The sequence below is a fragment of the Panthera leo genome, chromosome B4 (genome assembly GCF_018350215.1).
Source record: "Panthera leo isolate Ple1 chromosome B4, P.leo_Ple1_pat1.1, whole genome shotgun sequence".
Taxonomy (NCBI): Eukaryota; Metazoa; Chordata; class Mammalia; order Carnivora; family Felidae; genus Panthera; species Panthera leo.
In genome coordinates this window covers 35,612,718-35,631,453 of record NC_056685.1, presented here as the reverse complement: position 1 = coordinate 35,631,453, position 18,736 = coordinate 35,612,718, and the positions used below count along the sequence as shown (strand labels likewise).

Sequence of the window (18,736 nt, the reverse complement as noted above, 5' to 3'; positions counted from 1 at the left end):
GTTTTTTTCGAGCAATTTTAAGTTTTTAGAAAAATTGAATGGAAAATACAGAGTTCCCATATACCCTCTCATTTCCTCCAGTTTCATCTAGTATTAGTATCTTTCATTAGTATGGTATGTTTGTTATGTTTGATGTGCCAATATAAATGTTAATATTAACTAAATTCCAAAGTTTACAGTAGGGTTTATTCTTTGTGTGGGTTGTGACAAATGTGTGTATGTATCCACCATTACAGGATCATACAGAATAGTTTCACTGCCCTAAAAATGTCCTGTGCTCCACCTATTCATCTCTCTTTCCCATGAACTCCTGTTAATCACTCATCTTTTTACTGTCTCCCTAATTTTGCCTTTTTCAGAATGTCAGCTTTGAAATCATGTAGTATGTAGCCTTTTAGAATGGCTTCTTTCCATTTAGCAAAATTTCCTCTATGTAAGTTTCTTTGCATGACTTAATAGCTTGTTTTTTTTTTTTTTTTAATTGAGTAATGTTTTGTTGTATTGATGTATCATAGTTTATTCACCTATTGAAGAACATGTGGTTGCTACAACTTTTGGCAATTGTGAATAAAGCTACTATAAACTATTTGTGTAGCTTTTTGCATGGACGTAAGTTTTCAACTCATTTTGGTAAATTGCCTTTTAAACTTTTGTATTATACACACATTTTTATATAGCTGTAAAGCTTATTTTTATCTAATTGTGATAAGCATTTTATCTTGTTCTTTAATTTTAAGATACCATAAATAAACTGTTCATACATTTCTAAATGTTATTTAATATTCTAATAAAAAAACACAAGAATGGTTAATTGCTTTTTTTTCTCTCCCCAAAATAAATACTTTTGTGCATATGGATTTTCCTGTTTTTGTATTGCTTTAGTATCAGTTTCAAAGAGAAATTTGAAAGAGTAGGATTTTAGGTCAAGGAGTCATGGCTGTTTTTTAGATAATTCTTGATATATAACTAGGTCTGCAAGTCTTGTTCTATGTAGATTGGAGGTTTACTGCAGTTTATATTGCTATCTAAACAAGAGTAATACCAGGTTATGTGTAATTCTAAGGTCTAACTGTTTAGCTTTTAAGCTTCTCAATGGTTTCCCTTAAGAAAGTGGTGATACTGTGGGTTTTTTTGTTCAAAAATTAATGTTTGTTATCTGTATCTTCTGTTCTTGATTACTTTAGAACACTAAATGTGCATTTAGTGTAATTAAATAAGATTTTTTCACAAATACTGCTTTTTATAGGTGGGGAAACAGGATTTCCTTGAGATAGCATGCTCTTGGAGATAGCCCTAAGAGTAATTAGACTCTTGAGACCTGCATTAACTTCTTTTTTTGCAAGTTTTAAATATCAATATCAATAGAATTACTGAATCAAAAAAAATTTTTTTGTAGATTATTAAATTAGATTTTTTGGAGCTTCATTTCAAATATAGAAATTTAAAGTTAGGGAAATACAGAGGCACCTGAGTGGTTCATTCGGTTAAGTGTGTGACTCTTGATATCGGCTCAGGTCGTGATCTCACACTTGTGAGATCAGGCCCTGTCTTGGGCTCCTTGCTGAGCGCAGAGCCTGCTTGGGATTCTCTCTCTCCGTCTCTCTCTACCCTGCCCCCATGTGTGCTTTCTCTTTCTTTCAAAATAACTAAATAAACTTAAAATAAAATCAGGAAAATATATTTCTAGTTAAACCTTGCACCCTATTTTTGGCACAAAAAATTTGGTCAGAGTTACTGTGCATATTGTTGGTCTATTTTCATTTCCACTTAGAGCATCATGGCTGACTGGAAAGTGTGAAACACCTGAGTTTGAACTCTCTTCTTCCATTTGCCAGCTGTGAGGCTTTTAGTTACCTGCTCAACCTGTCTGAGCCTCAGATTCCTCAGCTGTAGATGGGAAGTATTGAATCTTTACAGTGGTTATGAAGAATAAATCAGATAAAGGATACTTGACAATATATGTTTATATTAAATAATGTATATTTATTTCTGTTTGAAATGGTGGTCTCCTTTTGTTAGATATTCAATGTCTAAATACTTGTTCTTCAGACAGATTGTTTAAGTATATTTCAGTGTGCTTTTCATAGTTGAAGTTGTATTTGTTTTTGTTTTTAAAGAGAGTACCCAAGATACTTGGGGATTTTTTTTTTAAACAAAGAGTGTTAATAATTTGTCATATAGAAAATGTATGTTTGTTACCAGGCTTTAGGTTTTCTGCTGAATTGTTTCAAAATTAGTCCATTCCCTCTAGAGTTGGTACCTAGTTGTCTTCATGGTATTAGGTGCAATAATTTCCAAGTTTACCAAATAGAAGTATGGGTCCTTAAAGAAGTCAGTGAGTGATTAGTTTTCCTATAATGCAAAAAACACGGTTTGTTATACTGACTTTTAAAGACAGCATTACTCCAACACTTTTCCATATTCATACTTGGAATTTAAGATTTGGTCAGTGTCTTATTAGAGTTTTCAGGTGTCAAATTCACTTAAAAAAATTTTTTTTTTCCTATTCAGGGGTGGAAGTAAATGTTAGAATATTATCACTACTTGATTTTAATGTGTTATTCCCTTATGGGCACACCTTGATGAGTTTTATTACTTTGTTTTATTTACAAATTGTATTTAATTTGTCATGTCAGCCAATAAAGCTCCAATTCTGTCATTTCTTGTTTTAGAGAAAACAAAACAACCCTTTATCCCCCTGCCTAGGGAGTTTGTATTTTCCTCCCTCTCTTACTGTTTTTGTTTAAAGTGTGTCTGGAAGAATTCCAGAACCTAAAAGAATAAAATACTATATTAGGTGAATTCTCCAGCCAGCAGAAACCATCTTATCTCAAATTGCTAGTTATGCTGGTTTCTCCTTTCTTCCCACCATCACCTTTTGAGGGTGGATAAACTCTGCTACTCAAAACTATCTGGCAGCTTCATAAGCATGCTTATTAATGGAGTGAGTACATTTAAGAGACAAGATTTTCTTCTGTGTTGAATGATGAAGGCATTTTCATGGATTTTTTTCTCTATTTAAATCTTCAGATTTATATTTCCTTTTAAGAGCACAGGAATATTTTTCTTAAAAATAAGAATAAATAGTTACATTAATTAGTAACAATAAAAAACCCATCTCAAAAATATTTGAGGGTAGGTTACTTGTTTTAAAGAATAACATTTTTTGAAAGAGATTCTCTTCAAGATTTCTTGTTTAATTTTATACTGCCATAAAAATTCTTTTTTTTTTTTTTTTTGGTGGGGAAAATAACTTCCATAAAGGCTTCTTTTGGGGGGGAGGGGAGGGAAGGGGCAGTAATTGAGTTGAAAGAGAAATAAATAAATTTTGAGGGTGTACTATATGACAGACACTGTTAGAGATACATGTGGTGAACAGGACAGACCAGGTTTAACACTTTTGGAACTGATGGTTTAGTGGGGCAAGATAGATAATAAAAAAGGGAACAAGTAAAAATATGATTTGAGAGTGGGAAGTGCTATGAAGGAAATTAAACAGTGTAAAGTGCTATCAGTGACTGGTATGGAGGCTGGGGTAATGCTGTGTTAGGTAAGAATGGTCATGTAAGAGTTTTTACAAAAGGTGACTCTAGGGATCAGGTCTTTTTCCAGGTCCTGATGATGATCAAGATTGGTATAGACAAGGATTAAAAGAATAAGTGAACCGATGAGTGAGCTTTATGAGTTAAATTGGAGAGATTGACAGAGACAAAATCATGAAGGACCTTGTGGAGATTATGGAAAAGATTTTGGTTTTCCTTTGCACAAGGAATAAAATGTACTGGAAGGATTTTAGTGGGATAATTGGTATGATTTTTCTGTTTGAAAGAGCACTTTGGCCATTGTATAGAGGACTGTAGGTATAAGAGAGACAGGGAGACCCATTAGGGGATTATCAAAAGTATGCTTTTTTTTTTCAAATTAAATTTTATTTTCTTAAGTTCATTTATTTTGAGAGAGAGTGAGCGTGAGTGGGAAAGGGCCAGAGAGAAAGGAAGAGAGACAATCCCAAGCAGGCTCTATGCTGTCAGCACAGAGACCAATGCCGGGCTTGAACTCATGAACCCTGAGATCATGACCTGAGCTGAAATCAGGAGTTGGATACTTAATGAACTGAGCCACCTGGGTGCCCCTATCAGAAGTATTCTTGGTCAGAGAATACTGGATAACCTGGCTTAAGAAGTGTGACAGAGGGAAGGAAAAGAAATGGAAATAATTTGAGAGGTATTTTGGAGGTAAAATCTATAACATTTGCTAATGGATTGGATATGGCGATTTGAGATAAGGGAGGAATATCTTTAGCAATAATGTTGTGTAATACTATCCTCTAAGGCAAGTAAATCTATAGTATTAGCAAGTTGATTATTGAATCAGCAAGTTGAAGAGTATAACTTAGAAAGGTAAAGCCTTAAATCATTAAGCAGGAAAATATAAGGTTAATAAACAGTGGTTTGGTTTATTTAATTCAGTGGCCAACTGACAGGCTAGGAATCAGTAGAAAACATGTAGGGCATTCATACTTTGCCAGAAAGTGTACCTTTGGGACAAATAACCTGTCTGGAACTAAAAAGCCTTGGAGAGTCTTACAAAATAATAAATGTCAGGTTTAATGGAATGACCATGAATGCCATTAAGTGATTTTCTTTAGAGATAGAGCTCTTTATTCCAAGGTAAATGTTTTTAAAGTGGAACAACCCTTAGGTGAAAGTAGGTATGGTATATAACATAATGATAGGTAGAGATGAGATTTAATAGATTAAGATGGTCTTTTTGAGATTTGAAACATTCTAATACCAAGAATTTGAACTCATTGGGAGTCAGTTGTGTGATCTGGATCTGATTTCTGCTACTTACTTCCGTTGTTAGATCTCTACCTCTGAGGCTTAGGTCCCCCAGCCATAAGATAGGCACCTACTAGAAGAAAGAATTTAGTAATTCGAGGTTCTGAATGGAATGTACAAAAGTAAGGTTAATATGATAGCAGCCTTCTTTATCTCAAGACCACCAAGTTTTGTTTTATTTTCCTTATGAAAAGTAGGGAATTGAAGGGTTTAGTTGTGTTACTTTCTTATTCAGGGAGATTATAGCAATTCTTTCTTTCCTTTTTGTTTTTTTAATATTTATTGTCAAGTTAGCTAACATACATTGTATACAGTGTGCTTTTGGTTTCGGGGGTAGATTCCCGTGCTTTATTGCTTACATACAACATCCAGTGCTCATCCCAACAAGTGCCCTCCTCAGTGCCCATCACTCATTTCCATCTCTGCTCTGTCCCCCCCCGCCCCCAACTCTCAGTTTGTTCTCTGTATTTAAGAGTCTTTTATGTGTTTGCCTCCCTCTGTGTTTGAAACAGTTTTTTCCCCTTACCTTCCCCCATGGTCTTCTATTAATTTTCTCAAGTTCCACCTATGAGTGAAAACATATGATATCTCTTTCTCTGACTGACTTACTTCACTTAGCATAATACCTTCCAGTTCCATTCGTGTCATTGCAAATGGCAGGATTTCATTCTTTCTCTTTGCCAAGTAGTATTCCATTGTATATATAAACCACATCTTCTTTATCCATTCATCAGTTGATGGACATTTGGGCTCTTTCCATGATTTGGGTATTGTTGAAAGTACTGCTATTAATATTGGGGTATAAATGGCCCTGTGAATTAGCACTCCTGTATCTTTTGGATAAATTCCTAGTAGTGCAATTGCCTAGGTCATAGGATAGTTCTATTTTTAATTTTTTGAGGAACCTCCACACTTTTCCAGAGAGGCTGCACCAGTTTGTGTTCCCACCAGTAGTGCAAAAGAGATTCTCTCTGTGCATCCTTGCCACCATCTGTTGTTTCCTGAGTTAATTTTAGCCACTCTGACAGGTGTGAGGTGGTATCTCATTGTGGTTTTGATTTGTATTTCACTGATGATTATGATGTTAAGCATCTTTTCTTGTGTCTGTTGGCCATCTGGATGTCTTCTTTGGAAAAGTGTCTATTCATGTCTTCTGCCCACTTCTTCACTGATTTATTTTTCATGTGTTTAGTTTGATAAGTTCTTTATAGATTTTGGATACTAACCCTGTATCTGTAAGTCATTTGCAAATACCTTCTTCCATTCTGTCGGTTATCTTTTAGTTTTATTGATTGTTTCCTTTGCAGTGCAGAAGCTTTTATCTTGAGGGGGTCCCAATAGTTAATTTTTGCTTTTATTTCTCCTGCCTTCAGAGACGGGTTGAGTAAGAAGTTGCTGCGGTTGAGGTCAAAGAAGTTGTTGCCTGTTTTCTCTTCTAGGGTTTTGATGGTTTCCTGTCTCACATTTAGGTCTTTCATCCATTTTGAGTTTGTTTTTGTGTATGGTGTAAGAAAGTGGTCCAGTTTCATTCTTCTGCATGTTGCTGTCCAGTTCTTCCAGCACCATTTGCTGAAGAGACTGTCTTTATTCCATTGGATACTCTTTCCTGCTTTGTCAAAGATTAGTTGAGCATGTATTTGTAGGTCCAGTTCTGGGTTCTCTGTTCTATTCCATTGGTCTATGTGTCTGTTTAGTGCCAATACCGTACTGTCTTGATGATTACAGCTTTGTAGTAGAGGCTAAAGCCTGGGATTGTGATGCCTCCCGCTTTAGTTTTCTTTTTCAACATTACTTTGGCTATTCGGGGTCTTTTGTGGTTCCATATAAATTTTACAATTGTTTTTTCTAGTTTTGAGAAGAATGCCGGTGCAATTTTGGTTGGGATTGAATGTGTAGATTGCTTTGGGTAGTATTGACATTTTAACTATATTTGTTCTCCCAATCTATGGGCATGGAATGTTTTTCCATTTCTTTGTGTCTTCAATTTCTTTCATAAGTTTTCTATAGTTTTCAGCCTACAGATCTTCTACATCTTTGGTTAGGTTTATTCCTAGGTATTTTATGGTTCTTGGTGCAATTGTAAATCGGCTCAATTTCTTGATTTCTCTTTCTGTTGCTTTATTGTTGATGTATAGAAATGCAGCTGATTTCTGTACATTGATTTTGTATCCCGTGACTTTGCTGAATTCACGTATCAGTTCTAGCAGCTTTTTGGTGGAGTCTTACGGGTTTTCCACGTAGAGTATCATGTCATCTGCGAAAAGTGAAAGTTTGACTTCTTCTTTGCCAATTTGGATACCCTTTATTTCATTCTGTTGTCTGCTGAGGCTAAGACTTCCAACACTATGTTAAACAACAGTGGTGAGAGTGCATTCCTGCCGTGTTCCTGTCATGTTCCTGATCTTGGGGAAAACTCTGGTTTTCCACATTGAGGATGATATTGGCTATGGGCTTTTCATGGGCTTTTTATGATATAAGATATGTTCCTTCTATCCCGATTTTCTTGAGGGTTTTTATTAAGAAAGGATGCTGTATTTTGTCAGATGCTTTTTCTGCACCTGTTGATAGGATCATATGGTTCTTATCCTTTATTCTATTAATGTGATGTATCACATGGATTGATTTGCAAGTATTGAACCAGCCCTGCAGCCCAGGAATGAATCCCACTTGATCATGGTGAATAATTCTTTTAATATACTGTTGAGTTCGATTTGCAAGTATCTTGTTGAGAATATTTTCATCCATGTTCCTGAGTGATATTGGCCTGTAATTGTCCTTTTTAGTGGGTTCTCTGGTTTGGGAATCAAGGTAATGCTGGCTTCATAGAATGAGTCTGGAAGCTTTCCTTCCGTTTCTGTTTTTTGGAACAGCTTGAGAAGATAGACATTAACTCTGCTTTAAATGTCTGGTAGAATTCCCCTGGGAAGCCATCCCAGGACTTTTATTTGTTGGGAGATTTTTGATAACTGATTCAATTTCTTTGTTGGTTATGGGTCTGTTCAAATTTTCTATTTCTTCCTGAGTTTTGGTAGTGTGTGGGTGTCTAGGAATTTGTCCATTTCTTCCAGGTTGTCCAGTTTGTTGGCATGCTTTTTCATAGTATTCTCTAATATTTGTATTTCTGTGGTGTTGGTTGTGATCTCTCCTCTTTCATTCGTGATTTCATCTATTTGGGTTCTCTTTTCTTTTTGAGAATTCTGGCTAGGGGTTTATCAGTTTTGTTTATTTTTCCAAAAAACCAGCTCTTAAATTCATTGATCCATTCTGCCGGTTTTTTTTTTTTTTTTTTTTTTTGATTCTATATTGTTTATTTCTGCTCTAATCTTTATTATTTCTCTTCTTCTGGTGACTTTGGGGTTTCTTTGCTGTTGTGCTTCTAGTTCCTTTAGATGTATGGTTAGATTTTGTGTTTGAGATTTTTCTTGTTTCTTGAGATAAGCCTGGATGGCAATGTATTTTCCCCTTAAGACTGCCTTTGGACTGTCATGTTTTCATTTTCATTTGCTTTCGTATATTTTTAAATTTCTTCTTTAATTGCTTGGTTGACCCATTCATTCTTTTTCTGAAGAAATGTTCTTTAACCTCCATGCATTTGGGGGTTTTCCAAATTTTTTCTTGTGGTTTATTTTAAGTTTCATAGCATTGTGATCTGAAAATATGCATGGTATGATCTCACTTCTTTTATATTTATTGAGGGCTATTTTGTAACCTAGTATATGATCTATCTTGGAGGATGTTCCATGTGCACTTGAGAAGAATGTGTATTCTGCTTTTGGATGAATAGTTCTTAATATATCTGTCAAATCCATCTGGTCCAGTGTATCATTCAAGGCCATTATTTCTTTATTGATTTTCTGCCTAGATGATCTGTCCATTGTTTTAAGTGGAATATTAAGGTCCCCTGCAATTACTGTATTCTTACCAATAAGATTGCTTATGTTTGTGATTAATTGATTTATATATTTGGGTGCCTCCAAGTTGGGGGTGTAAACATTTGTGATTGTTGGCTTATCTTGATGGATAGACCCTGCAATTATGATATAATGCCCTTTTTCATCTCTTGTTACAGCCTTTAGTTTAAAATCTAGTTTGTCTAAGTATGGCTACTCCAGCTTTGTTTTGACTTCCAGTAGCATGATAGATAGTTCTCCATCTTCTCACTTTCAATCTGAAGGTGTTTTCAGGTCTAAAATGAGTCTCTCATAGATAGCATATAGATGGATCTTGTTTTTTTTTATCCATTCTGATACCCTGTATCTTTTGATTGCAGCATTTAGTTCATTTACATTCAGCATTATTGAAAGATATGGATTTAGAGTCATTGTGTTATCTGTAGGTTTAATGCTTGTGGTGATGTCTCTGGTCCCTTGTGGTCTTTGTAGCATTCCACTCACAGAGTCCCCATTAGGATCTCTTGCAGGGCTGGTTTAGTGGTCATGAACTCCTTAATTTTTTGTCTGGGAACCTTTATCTCTCCGTCTATTCTGAATAACAGCTTTGCTGGATAAAGGATTCTTGGCTGCATATTTTTCCTATTCAGCACATTGAATATTTCCTGCCCCTCCCTTCTGACCTGCCAAGTTTCAGTGGACAGGTCTGCTACTACCCTTATGTGTCTACCCTTGTAGATTAAGGCCTGTTTGTCTCTGGCTGCTTTCAGAATTATCTTTTTATCTTTGTATTTTGCCAATTTCACTGTGAAATGCCTTGGAGAAGACTTATTCTTGTTAAATCTGAAGGGAGTTCTTTGTGCCTCCTGGATATGGATGTCTGCCTCCTTCCCCAAATTAGAGACGTTCTCAGCTATAATTGTGTTCAAATAAACCTTCTGCCCCTTTTCCTTGCTCTTCTTTTGGAATTCTTATGATATGGATATTACTATGTTTCACTGAATCACTTAGTTCTCTAATTCTCCCCTTGTGGTGTGGTATTTTCTTATCTCTTTCTTGGCTTCATCGTTTTCCATAATTTTATCTTCTATTTCACTTATTCTCCCCTCTGCTTTCTCCATCCTTGATGTCACTGCGTCTGGTTTATTTTGAACCTCATTTACAGCATTTCTGAATTCATTGTGACTATTCCTTAGTTCCTTGATCTCTGCAGCAATAGATTCTCTGCTGTCTTCTACACTTTTTTCAAGCCCAGCTATTAATCTTATGACTATTAATCTAAAATCTCTAGCTGTCATTTCTTCCTCTCTTGTCATTTCTTCCTAGAATTTCTTTTGAGGAGAATTCTTCCATTTTTTCATTTTGGGTAGTTTTCTGTACCTTATGTGTTTTAAAAGCTTATTATGTATCCTACACCTGGAAGCACTATTATATTAAAATGGGGTCATAAACTATCCAGGGCCTGGTCCTTCAGGACGTGTTTTTGGAGTGTGTTGCGTGCTGTCTCTTGTTGTGACTCTGGGTGCTTTATCTTCCTACTTGTAGTGGTGGTTTGGGCCTTCCACCAGGTAAGCTTTGATTTGTTCATCGAAGTAACCCTGGAAAAAATTTAAAAAAAAGAAAAAGGGGGGGTGTGGTAGAAGAAGGCTATCCCATACAAAAAGAGAAATGACAGGTAGGGAAAAAGAAAACAAACAAAAAAATTGACCAGGCAGAGAATCAGAGAAACTATACGGCTTAATCCAGAGAGAGAGAGAGAGAGAGAGAGAGAGACAGAGAGAGAGAGAGAGAGAGGGGAAAATAAAGAAGGAGATAAAGAAGAGGTGTAAAAAGAATAGATTAAAAATGTCTGCTTAAACAACTCAATAACCTTAGTAACCAGAATAGAGAAGGGAAGGAATAAGCAGAAGAAAAGGAAGAAGGAAAAAGATACATATTATTTTATATGTATATATAAAATATAAAATAAGAATTGACCAAGAATCAAATCAGAAAATGCAAAAATGCTGGACTGATACCTGATGGTGCCTTGGAACTGGTGGCAGTGCTGGTCTGGAGGAGGGTCTGTCTGGTCTGGTCATTGTCAATCTTGCTCAGGTAGACATGCAGTTACCAGGCCCAGAGGGGTGTGGTTTGGTGTAGGTGGTCCCGCCTCCACTGTGGGCCCCTCATCCATTCCCTGAAGCCCCACCTTGTTGGTGATGGGGAGAAAAATGGCGATATCCCAGTCTCTTTCCCCCTGGACTGGGTGTCCCAAACCACTCTGTTCAGGCCATCCTCACTGTGCTGGGCAAGTGTGCTCCACAGTCTCCTGCACCTCCAAAGTGCTTGGCTGGGATTCAAACCCCGATATCTTAAAGGATCCCACTCCCAAGTTTCCTGGTTCTGGGGAAGTGCCACTCCAGAAGCCAACAAAGGGCCTCTGGCTCCTCACAGTGCTAGGTGGGCATGAGTGAGCAGGTTTGTTGGATGTCTTAAAGGATCCTGCTCTGTGCCCCAGTTCTGGGGTAGCACTACTCTGCTCAGCTGGTAAGGGGCCTCTGGCTGGCAGGAACCTGCAGAGTCTTTTGTTCTTGGAATGGCTTTTTGCCTTCTTCCCACAGCATTCAAGGGAGAGGATTACTGTCTCTGACTGTGCCTCTGAGCTGGCTACGGAGACTGAGGCTGGCTCCCCTCCTCCCCAGGTGCATGCACAGGGTGGCTCCAGTCTGGAGAAAGCCCTGCCACCCTAGAATGAGGTAGAAATTGGTTCCTCTGTTTTTTCTGTTCCTAGGTCTGTGGTTTTTCTCTTGTCCAAATACAGTCCTACGTTTCCACAGCCTCCCTTTCTCTTCCTTTTGTCTCTCCACCGAGGGGAAATCTCCCGTCTGTGCCTGTACCACCCGTTTTATCTCTCCTAGTTTGCAATCACACACCTATAGCCTGTCTAGTTGTCCCATGGGTCCCTGGAGATGTTTCTGTCACTGTAGCCCAGATTCCTGGAATTCCCAGTCTTCTGGCCTTAATACTGCTGTGTTTGAGGGATGAGGGAACTTTGGATCCCCCTACTTCTCCACCATGTTGACTCCTCCCCTAGAGATTATAGCAATTCTAAAGGCATTTGCAAAGTACAGCTCTTAGAGAATCATTAAAAAATACTGCTTGTGAGGGGCGCCTGGGTGGTTCAGTCGGTTAAGCGGCCGACTTCGGCTCAGGTCATGATCTCACGGTCCGTGAGTTCGAGCCCCGCGTCGGGCTCTGTGCTGACAGCTCGGAGCCTGGAGCCTGTTTCGGATTCTGTGTCTCCCTCTCTCTGACCCTCCCCCATTCGTGCTCTGTCTCTCTCTGTCTCAAAAATAAATAAACGTTAAAAAAAAAAATTAAAAAAAAAATACTGCTTGTGAAAAGAGATTTATGACAGCCCCAAATTTGTCAAGTGGCATTGGCAGGCAATAGCTCAAATTCTGTGAAACATCTAACTCAGATATCCACATACTGTTATTGGTAGGTGTTATTTTGAATTGTTAAAACTAAAAATTGATCATTTTTGGTGATTTCTATTTGTATAAAGGTCTGGCTTAAGAGAGCTGTATGTGATGAATAGGCTATACTATGTACAAAAGTTATATATATAAAATAATGTAACTTTTTTTATTACATTAAAAATGTGACCTTTGGAGTTGTCATTTCATGATCAGTCTTTTAATTGTTTCAGACTCAGAGGTTATAGGACAGTTTATGTAAAATATGGAAAGGTGGGGTGCCTGGGTGGCTCGTTTGAGTGTCAGACTCTTGACCTTGGCTCAGGTCGTGATCCCAAGGTCATGGGATTGAGCCCCGTGTCGCGTTTTACACTTGACTGTCGAGCTTGCTTGAGATTCTCTCTCTCTCTCTCTCTCTCTCTCTCTCTCTCTTCCCCTCCCTCCCTCCCTCTCTCTCTTTCTCCCTCTCTCTCCTCCCCTCCCTCCTCCCCTCCCTCTTCCTCTCTCTCTCCCTCTCCCTCTTTCTCTCTCCTTCTGCCCGTCTCCCCTGCTTGTAAGTGTGTGCGCATCTCTCTCTAAAAAAGAAAAAAATGCAGAAAGGAATGCTTAATTTTCTTTTATGTTCTGAATACTTGGAAAATTTTATTTTTTTTTTAATGTTTACTTATTTTTGAGGGAGAGAAAGAGAGAGAGCATGAGCAGAGGAGGGGCAGAGAGAGAGGGAGACACAGATCCAAAGCAGGCTTCAGGCTCTGAGCTGCCAGCACAGAACCCAGTGTGGGGCCCGAACCCACGAACTGTGAGATCATGACCTGAGCCAGACACTTAACCTACTGAGCCACCCAGGCACCCCTGAATACTTGGAAAATCTTAAAAGGTACCTATACTTAATGATTTTGGTAGTAAAAACTATATTTAGTGCTTTTGACTATTTTCATTTTTTATTAATTTTTAGAATTATTAAATTTATATTGGAACAGATACACGAAGTACAAAATTCTGATCTTAGAGAAAAAGTTTTAAGTCTTTCACTATTATGACGTTTGCTATGGTTTTTTTTTTTCATATATGACTTTTGTGAACATTTCCTTCTCTTCCTGTTTTACTGAGTGTTTTTATCATGAAAAGGTGTTGAATCTTGTCAAGTGTTTTTTCTGCATCGGTTGTGATGCTTATGTGTTTTTCCTTCATTTTATTAATGCGATGTATTACATTGATGGATTTATCTGTATTGAACTAGTCTTGCATTCTAGGAGTAAGTCCAGTTGTCATGGTGTTTCTTTTATGAAGGCCATGCAGCAGAAGATCTATAAGATATTTGGTGGGACAGACCTAAGATTTTCTTCCTCCTCCCTGCTCCTGCCACTCTACTCTCCCTTCCCCTTTCCCTTCCTTCCCCTTCCCTTTTCCCTTCCTTCCCCTTCTTCCCTTTTTCCTTTCTTTTCCTTTCTTTCCCTTCCCTTCCCTTCCCTTCCCTTCCCTTCCCTTCCCTTCCCTTCCCTTCCCTTCCCTTCCCTTCCCTTCCCTTTTTCTCTTTTCTTTTCTGTTTATTTATTTTGCGAGAGAGTGCTGGCGAGCGAGGGGAAGGGCAGAAAGAGAGGGAGACAGAAGAGAATCCCAAGCTGACTTCGTACTGTCAGTGCAGAGCCGCACGCAAGACTCAAACTCACAAACCGCAAGATCATGATCTGAGCTGAAATCAGAGAGCTTAGTCGACTGTGCCCCTGGAAAACTTATTTCTTATTATTTGATTTTTTTCTTTCTTTCTGAGTTGTGGATTACAAAACAATTCTAACTTAATAGAACATTCCATTTATATTCTCATAAATGAGCAATACTCCTCCATGTATAGCTCCCACTTAGGAGAAGTTTAGTGTGGTCATATTTCAAGGCTACTTTGCAGTAAACTTTTATTTTACTTGCTACAATTTGTGAATAAAGATTCTGATTCTGTAGTTTACTTGCCATGTGAGCCAAATGACTTTAGGGTTCAAGTTTTTATCTTTTTTTCCCCCCCCAATCTTAATCTTTTGGGTATAGAAAGAACATGGATATTGTGCAGGCCAGAAAGACCTGGATATAAATTCCAGCTGCTCCTCTTGACTAATGGTCTTGAATAAATTAACTAATCTCCAAGTCTCAGTTTCCACATCTATAAAATGAGAGATAAAATATCCCAGGGGGCTATATATTAGGGTTATGTGAGATACCACATGTAAATTCTCTGGTATGGAATTTAACTTTGTTGAATTGTTGATCTGCAGTAAATGTTAGCTTCCTCTTCCCTGAAACAAAATGAAATGGTGGGTGTGAAATAGCTTTGTGAAGTGTACATAAATAAACAGAAATCATTAACATTGTTTTCTCTTTCAGAATTTGGCATTAATAGCATAGTTTATAATCTCAATATTATTAATATGCTTGCTTAGGTCCTTATGTGATAGGAACGTGCTAAGTTTTGGTGATCCTTAAAGATTTGTATTTGTTCTTGCTCCAGAACTTTGAAAGCCCTTAGAGAAATCCTGAAGCAAACTCAAATGATTTGTTAAACATATAGTTGGCTAATTTTTAGTCCAGTTTGAATTCTAGGACTGATTCTTAGTTTTAGTACCCATATATATGAAAGCCAGATCCACATTTTACCTTCTTTTTATAATATCCAGGCCCTTCCACTTTGCCCTACTCCTCCTTTCCCCCAGTAAGAACTTTGAATCTCATGGGATTTATAGCATAACACATACCCTCGCTTTATCATGTTTTAGTGTTTCTAGTTGGATTGGCTGTGATAATGACCTTATTAGTATATATAACTACATGTCTAAATTAAGTTTTGCATGTGAGTTAAGAGGGTCAAGGACTTGAAATAATTGAACACCTAGGAAACGTACTACAGTCTAGTTTAGAGAGATAGTGATGATTTCTGGAAGTGTTTTTACACAAAGAACATTTAAATATTATTTATCATATATTCATTAAACATTCATGTGCATAGTACTTTCTGGGAACTCAAGGAATGTAAAAGGAGTATGCTCTCTCTGGTCCTGAGTTTCTTGCCTTCCAGAGTAGTCTAGTTAGAATTCAAAACAACTCAAATATTGAAATGTCAGACATTTAAGCAATTTATATGCAAAATATTACCAATAATATGTGCTATAAAAGTCACAGACTTTGTCCTGTTTCATACAAAGTATGGTGAATTTTTGTTTCCCTACCTGAAAAGTAGAAACACAAAAAATATACCCTGTAGGGTCATTGTGATGTTTAAATGAGATTAGATATATAAGACCCAGCTGTATTCTTTCTGCAGATAGGTATGTTTTTCATTGAAAAAGTAATGGTGTGTTGTAAAATAGTATATTTGAAACAGTAATGACATATTGTAAAAAAAAAAAAAATGCAGACAGAACAAAATGGTTTGTTAAACAGATAGTTGGCTGATTTTTAGTCCAATTTGAATTCTCACTTGAGACCCTAAGTTCTTCTCTGTGTACCAAGCACAGTTTTGAGTATTTTCCAATAATTACTCTGTGTACATATACAGTTATAGTTTTATAACTTCTGGGAACATTATCTGCATTGTCTTGTATACTGCTTTTTTTATTTACAAATAGACTTTGGCAATCTTTCCTAGATATTATATACATTGTTTTATTTTTCTTAATGATTGCTTAACATTCTTTTGTTTGAGTGTATAATAACGTAACCTGTGTCTTCCTCCAGCACTCATTTAATGTGTTTATTTAAAATATGTTAATTCATAACTTTCCTCTCCTTAGAGTCAACTCAGTATCCAGAAAATCCATCCTCCCAAGAAGAAGGGACAGAAAGAAACATCTCTTTGTAAGAAAGGCTTGATTGTCCCATGAACCAGACAGCAGAAAACCGATTGGGGTGCAGCAGGACTCCAGAGCCAGATATAAGGCTCAGAAAAGGGCACCAACTTGATGGTACAAGGAAAAGTGATAATGACAACCACCAAGGAAATTTGGAGCCTATTTTAGAGGCATCTGTTCTTTCTTCGTATCATAAAAAAGTAAGTTAAAGGGGGAAGGATGGTAAGTAAAACAAAGTTTATGGGAATGTGGTTGGAAGGAGGATATTAAAAAAAATGTATGGGACATTGCTGGAGAGAGGATGGGGTTTTGAAAAGGAATCTTGAGCATATTTGTTTTTGTTTTTGTTCAAGATGATTTGAAGTCCCATTTTTAAATTGGCTAGGTATTCTTTGATTTTATAATCCTTTTCTGCGGACACTTAAAATCATACTTTGTCTGCTTTATTTTGTTTGAGAAGGGAAATGGGTTTTTGTAGTTACTATTTAGTCTTTATAATTCAACTTTATTATTTATTTTTTAATTTTTAAAAATGTTTTATTTATTTTTGAGAGAAAGAGAGCAAGCAGATGAGGGGTAGAGAGAGAGGGAGACACAGAATCCGAAGCAGGCTCTAGGCCCTGAGTTGTCAGCACAGAGCCCTGCGTGGGGCTTGAACCCATGAACCGTGAGAGCATGACCTGAGCCGAAGTTGGTTGCTTAACCGACTGAGCCACCCAGGCACCCCTAAACTGTATTTTAGTTATGACATTGTCATTTATAATTTTGGAGAAATTCTGACTCTGTGCTGGAACTGCTTCTCCAAATATGGTTTATCTCCAGTGCATACCTTGGGAGTCATTAGAATTCTGGGAACAGAAGGTAGGTTTTAATCTTTCCTTTTACTTCCCAGAGAAAAGAGCAGCTTTTAAATTATTTAAGCACATCTACCTAGAGAGCAAAGGCATAAGTGTTTGTGAACAGCATCAGAAAGTCCTTATTTATAGGGGCACCTGGCTAGCTCAGTTGGTTGACCATCTGATTTCAGCTCAGGTCACGATCTCACAGTTTGTGAGTTTGAGCCCTGCATTGGGCTCTCTGCTCTCAGTGCAGAGCCTGCTTCCAATCCTCTGTCTCCCTTTCTCTCTGTCCTTCCCCTGCTCATGCTCTCTCTCCCTCAAGAATAAATAACTATTAAAAAATATAGTAAAATATTTGTATACTATAAGCCCTTATTATAGATATTTAGCTATATGCTTTGTAACTTTGAATCATGTAGCATGTGTTCAGTGTTGTGGCTCTAGTACAATGTTTCTAAAACTAGGTTGTGTCCATTAGTGGTTTGTGAAATTTTGGTACTGTAAGCTGTGTTTAAAATATTAAGCAGCAAAATAGAACAAAGAGGTGCATATATGTAGTAATGTTCATTTAAACTATGTTATTTGATGAAATTGTTTAGTTTTATATAGATATGTATACAGATATGAAAAATACATACATGTGAGTTGTAGCTAAAAACATTTTGAAAGCCTCTACTCCAAATTGCATCTGTACCATCCTAAGACATACATTGGTTGTGTGGGTAATAGTGGTGTTGGTTTGAACTCCAGAGGGTTGTCTTGTCCTTTCAGGTCTTTTATAAGAATTTCATCAGAGCATTGTAGCAGTATAGGTACAGAATAGGAAATTTAAAGTATTTCTTCTGTTCTTGGTAACACTTTCTTTATAAGCTTTATCTTATCTTTATCTTTATCTTTATCTTTATCTAAGCTTTATCTTCTTGGCTAGGTTGTACTATGGTGAAGGATTATTTGCATGCATGTGGGTGTATATACCCATACATACACAGGACAGATTAGTAGGATTAAAAAAAAAGCTGTTTGCCTACACTACATATGATACAATTTGGCTTTTAAGCCAGCATTATTATTTTTTTTTAAAAAGTTGACCAGATAATCTGGGTCAAGAACTTGTATCAACACTTAAGACCTTGCCTTCTTGCTGCCATTTTACTGTAATAAGTACTAGCAACTAAGACTTCCCTATCCAAGCTGAGCCAGCTGTTTTCCTCATTTGCTGTTAAGGCCTAAGCAATGTTACTAAGCTTGGATGAGTGACTGGGGTTATCTTTTTTTTTTTTTTTTTTTTTTTTCTTTTTATTATAGTGAGCACAACATGAAATCTACCCTCTTAACACATTTTTTAAGTGTATGGTACATTATTGCTAACTATATGCACATTGGATCTCTAGAACTTTTTCATCTTACATGACTGAAACTCTATAGCCATTGAATAGCAACTCCCCATTTTTCTCTGCCCCTGCTAGCCCTTGGCAACCACTATTCTGCTTTCTGCTTTTATGAGTTTGACCACTTTAGACACCTTGTATAAGTGGAATCATACAGTATCTTGCCTTCTATTACTGGCTTATTTCATTTAGCATAATATCCTCAAAGTTTGTGCATGTTGTAACATGTGATGAGGCTTCTTTCTTTTTTTTTTTTTTTTTAAATGTTTTTATTTATTTTTGAGACAGAGACAGAGCATGAGCAGGGGAGGGGCAGAGAGAGGGGGAGATACAGAATCTGAAGCAGGCTCCAGGCTCTGAGCTGTCAGCACAGAGCCTGATGCGGGGCTCAAACTCACAGAGTATGAGATCATGACCTGAGCTGAAGTCGGACGCTCAACCAACTGAGCCACCCAGGTGCCCCGAGGCTTCTTTCTTAAGGCTA

The 18,736-nt window shown here is 37.2% G+C and overlaps 1 protein-coding gene across 4 annotated transcripts in view; it reads left to right on the top strand.

The window, feature by feature from the left end:
* ADIPOR2 (adiponectin receptor 2) overlaps positions 1 to 18,736 on the top strand; it is an 85,185-nt gene that overhangs the window by 31,072 nt on the left and 35,377 nt on the right. For 3 of the 4 annotated variants that reach the window (XM_042945424.1, XM_042945426.1, XM_042945425.1), the window contains exon 2: positions 15,969 to 16,225. In XM_042945424.1, coding sequence (XP_042801358.1) covers positions 16,055 to 16,225 — 171 coding nt within the window. In that variant the 5' untranslated portion in view covers positions 15,969 to 16,054. Of the gene's footprint in view, positions 1 to 13,046; positions 13,070 to 15,968; positions 16,226 to 18,736 lie in introns of those variants that run through there. The other variant, XM_042945427.1, reaches the window with a different exon arrangement.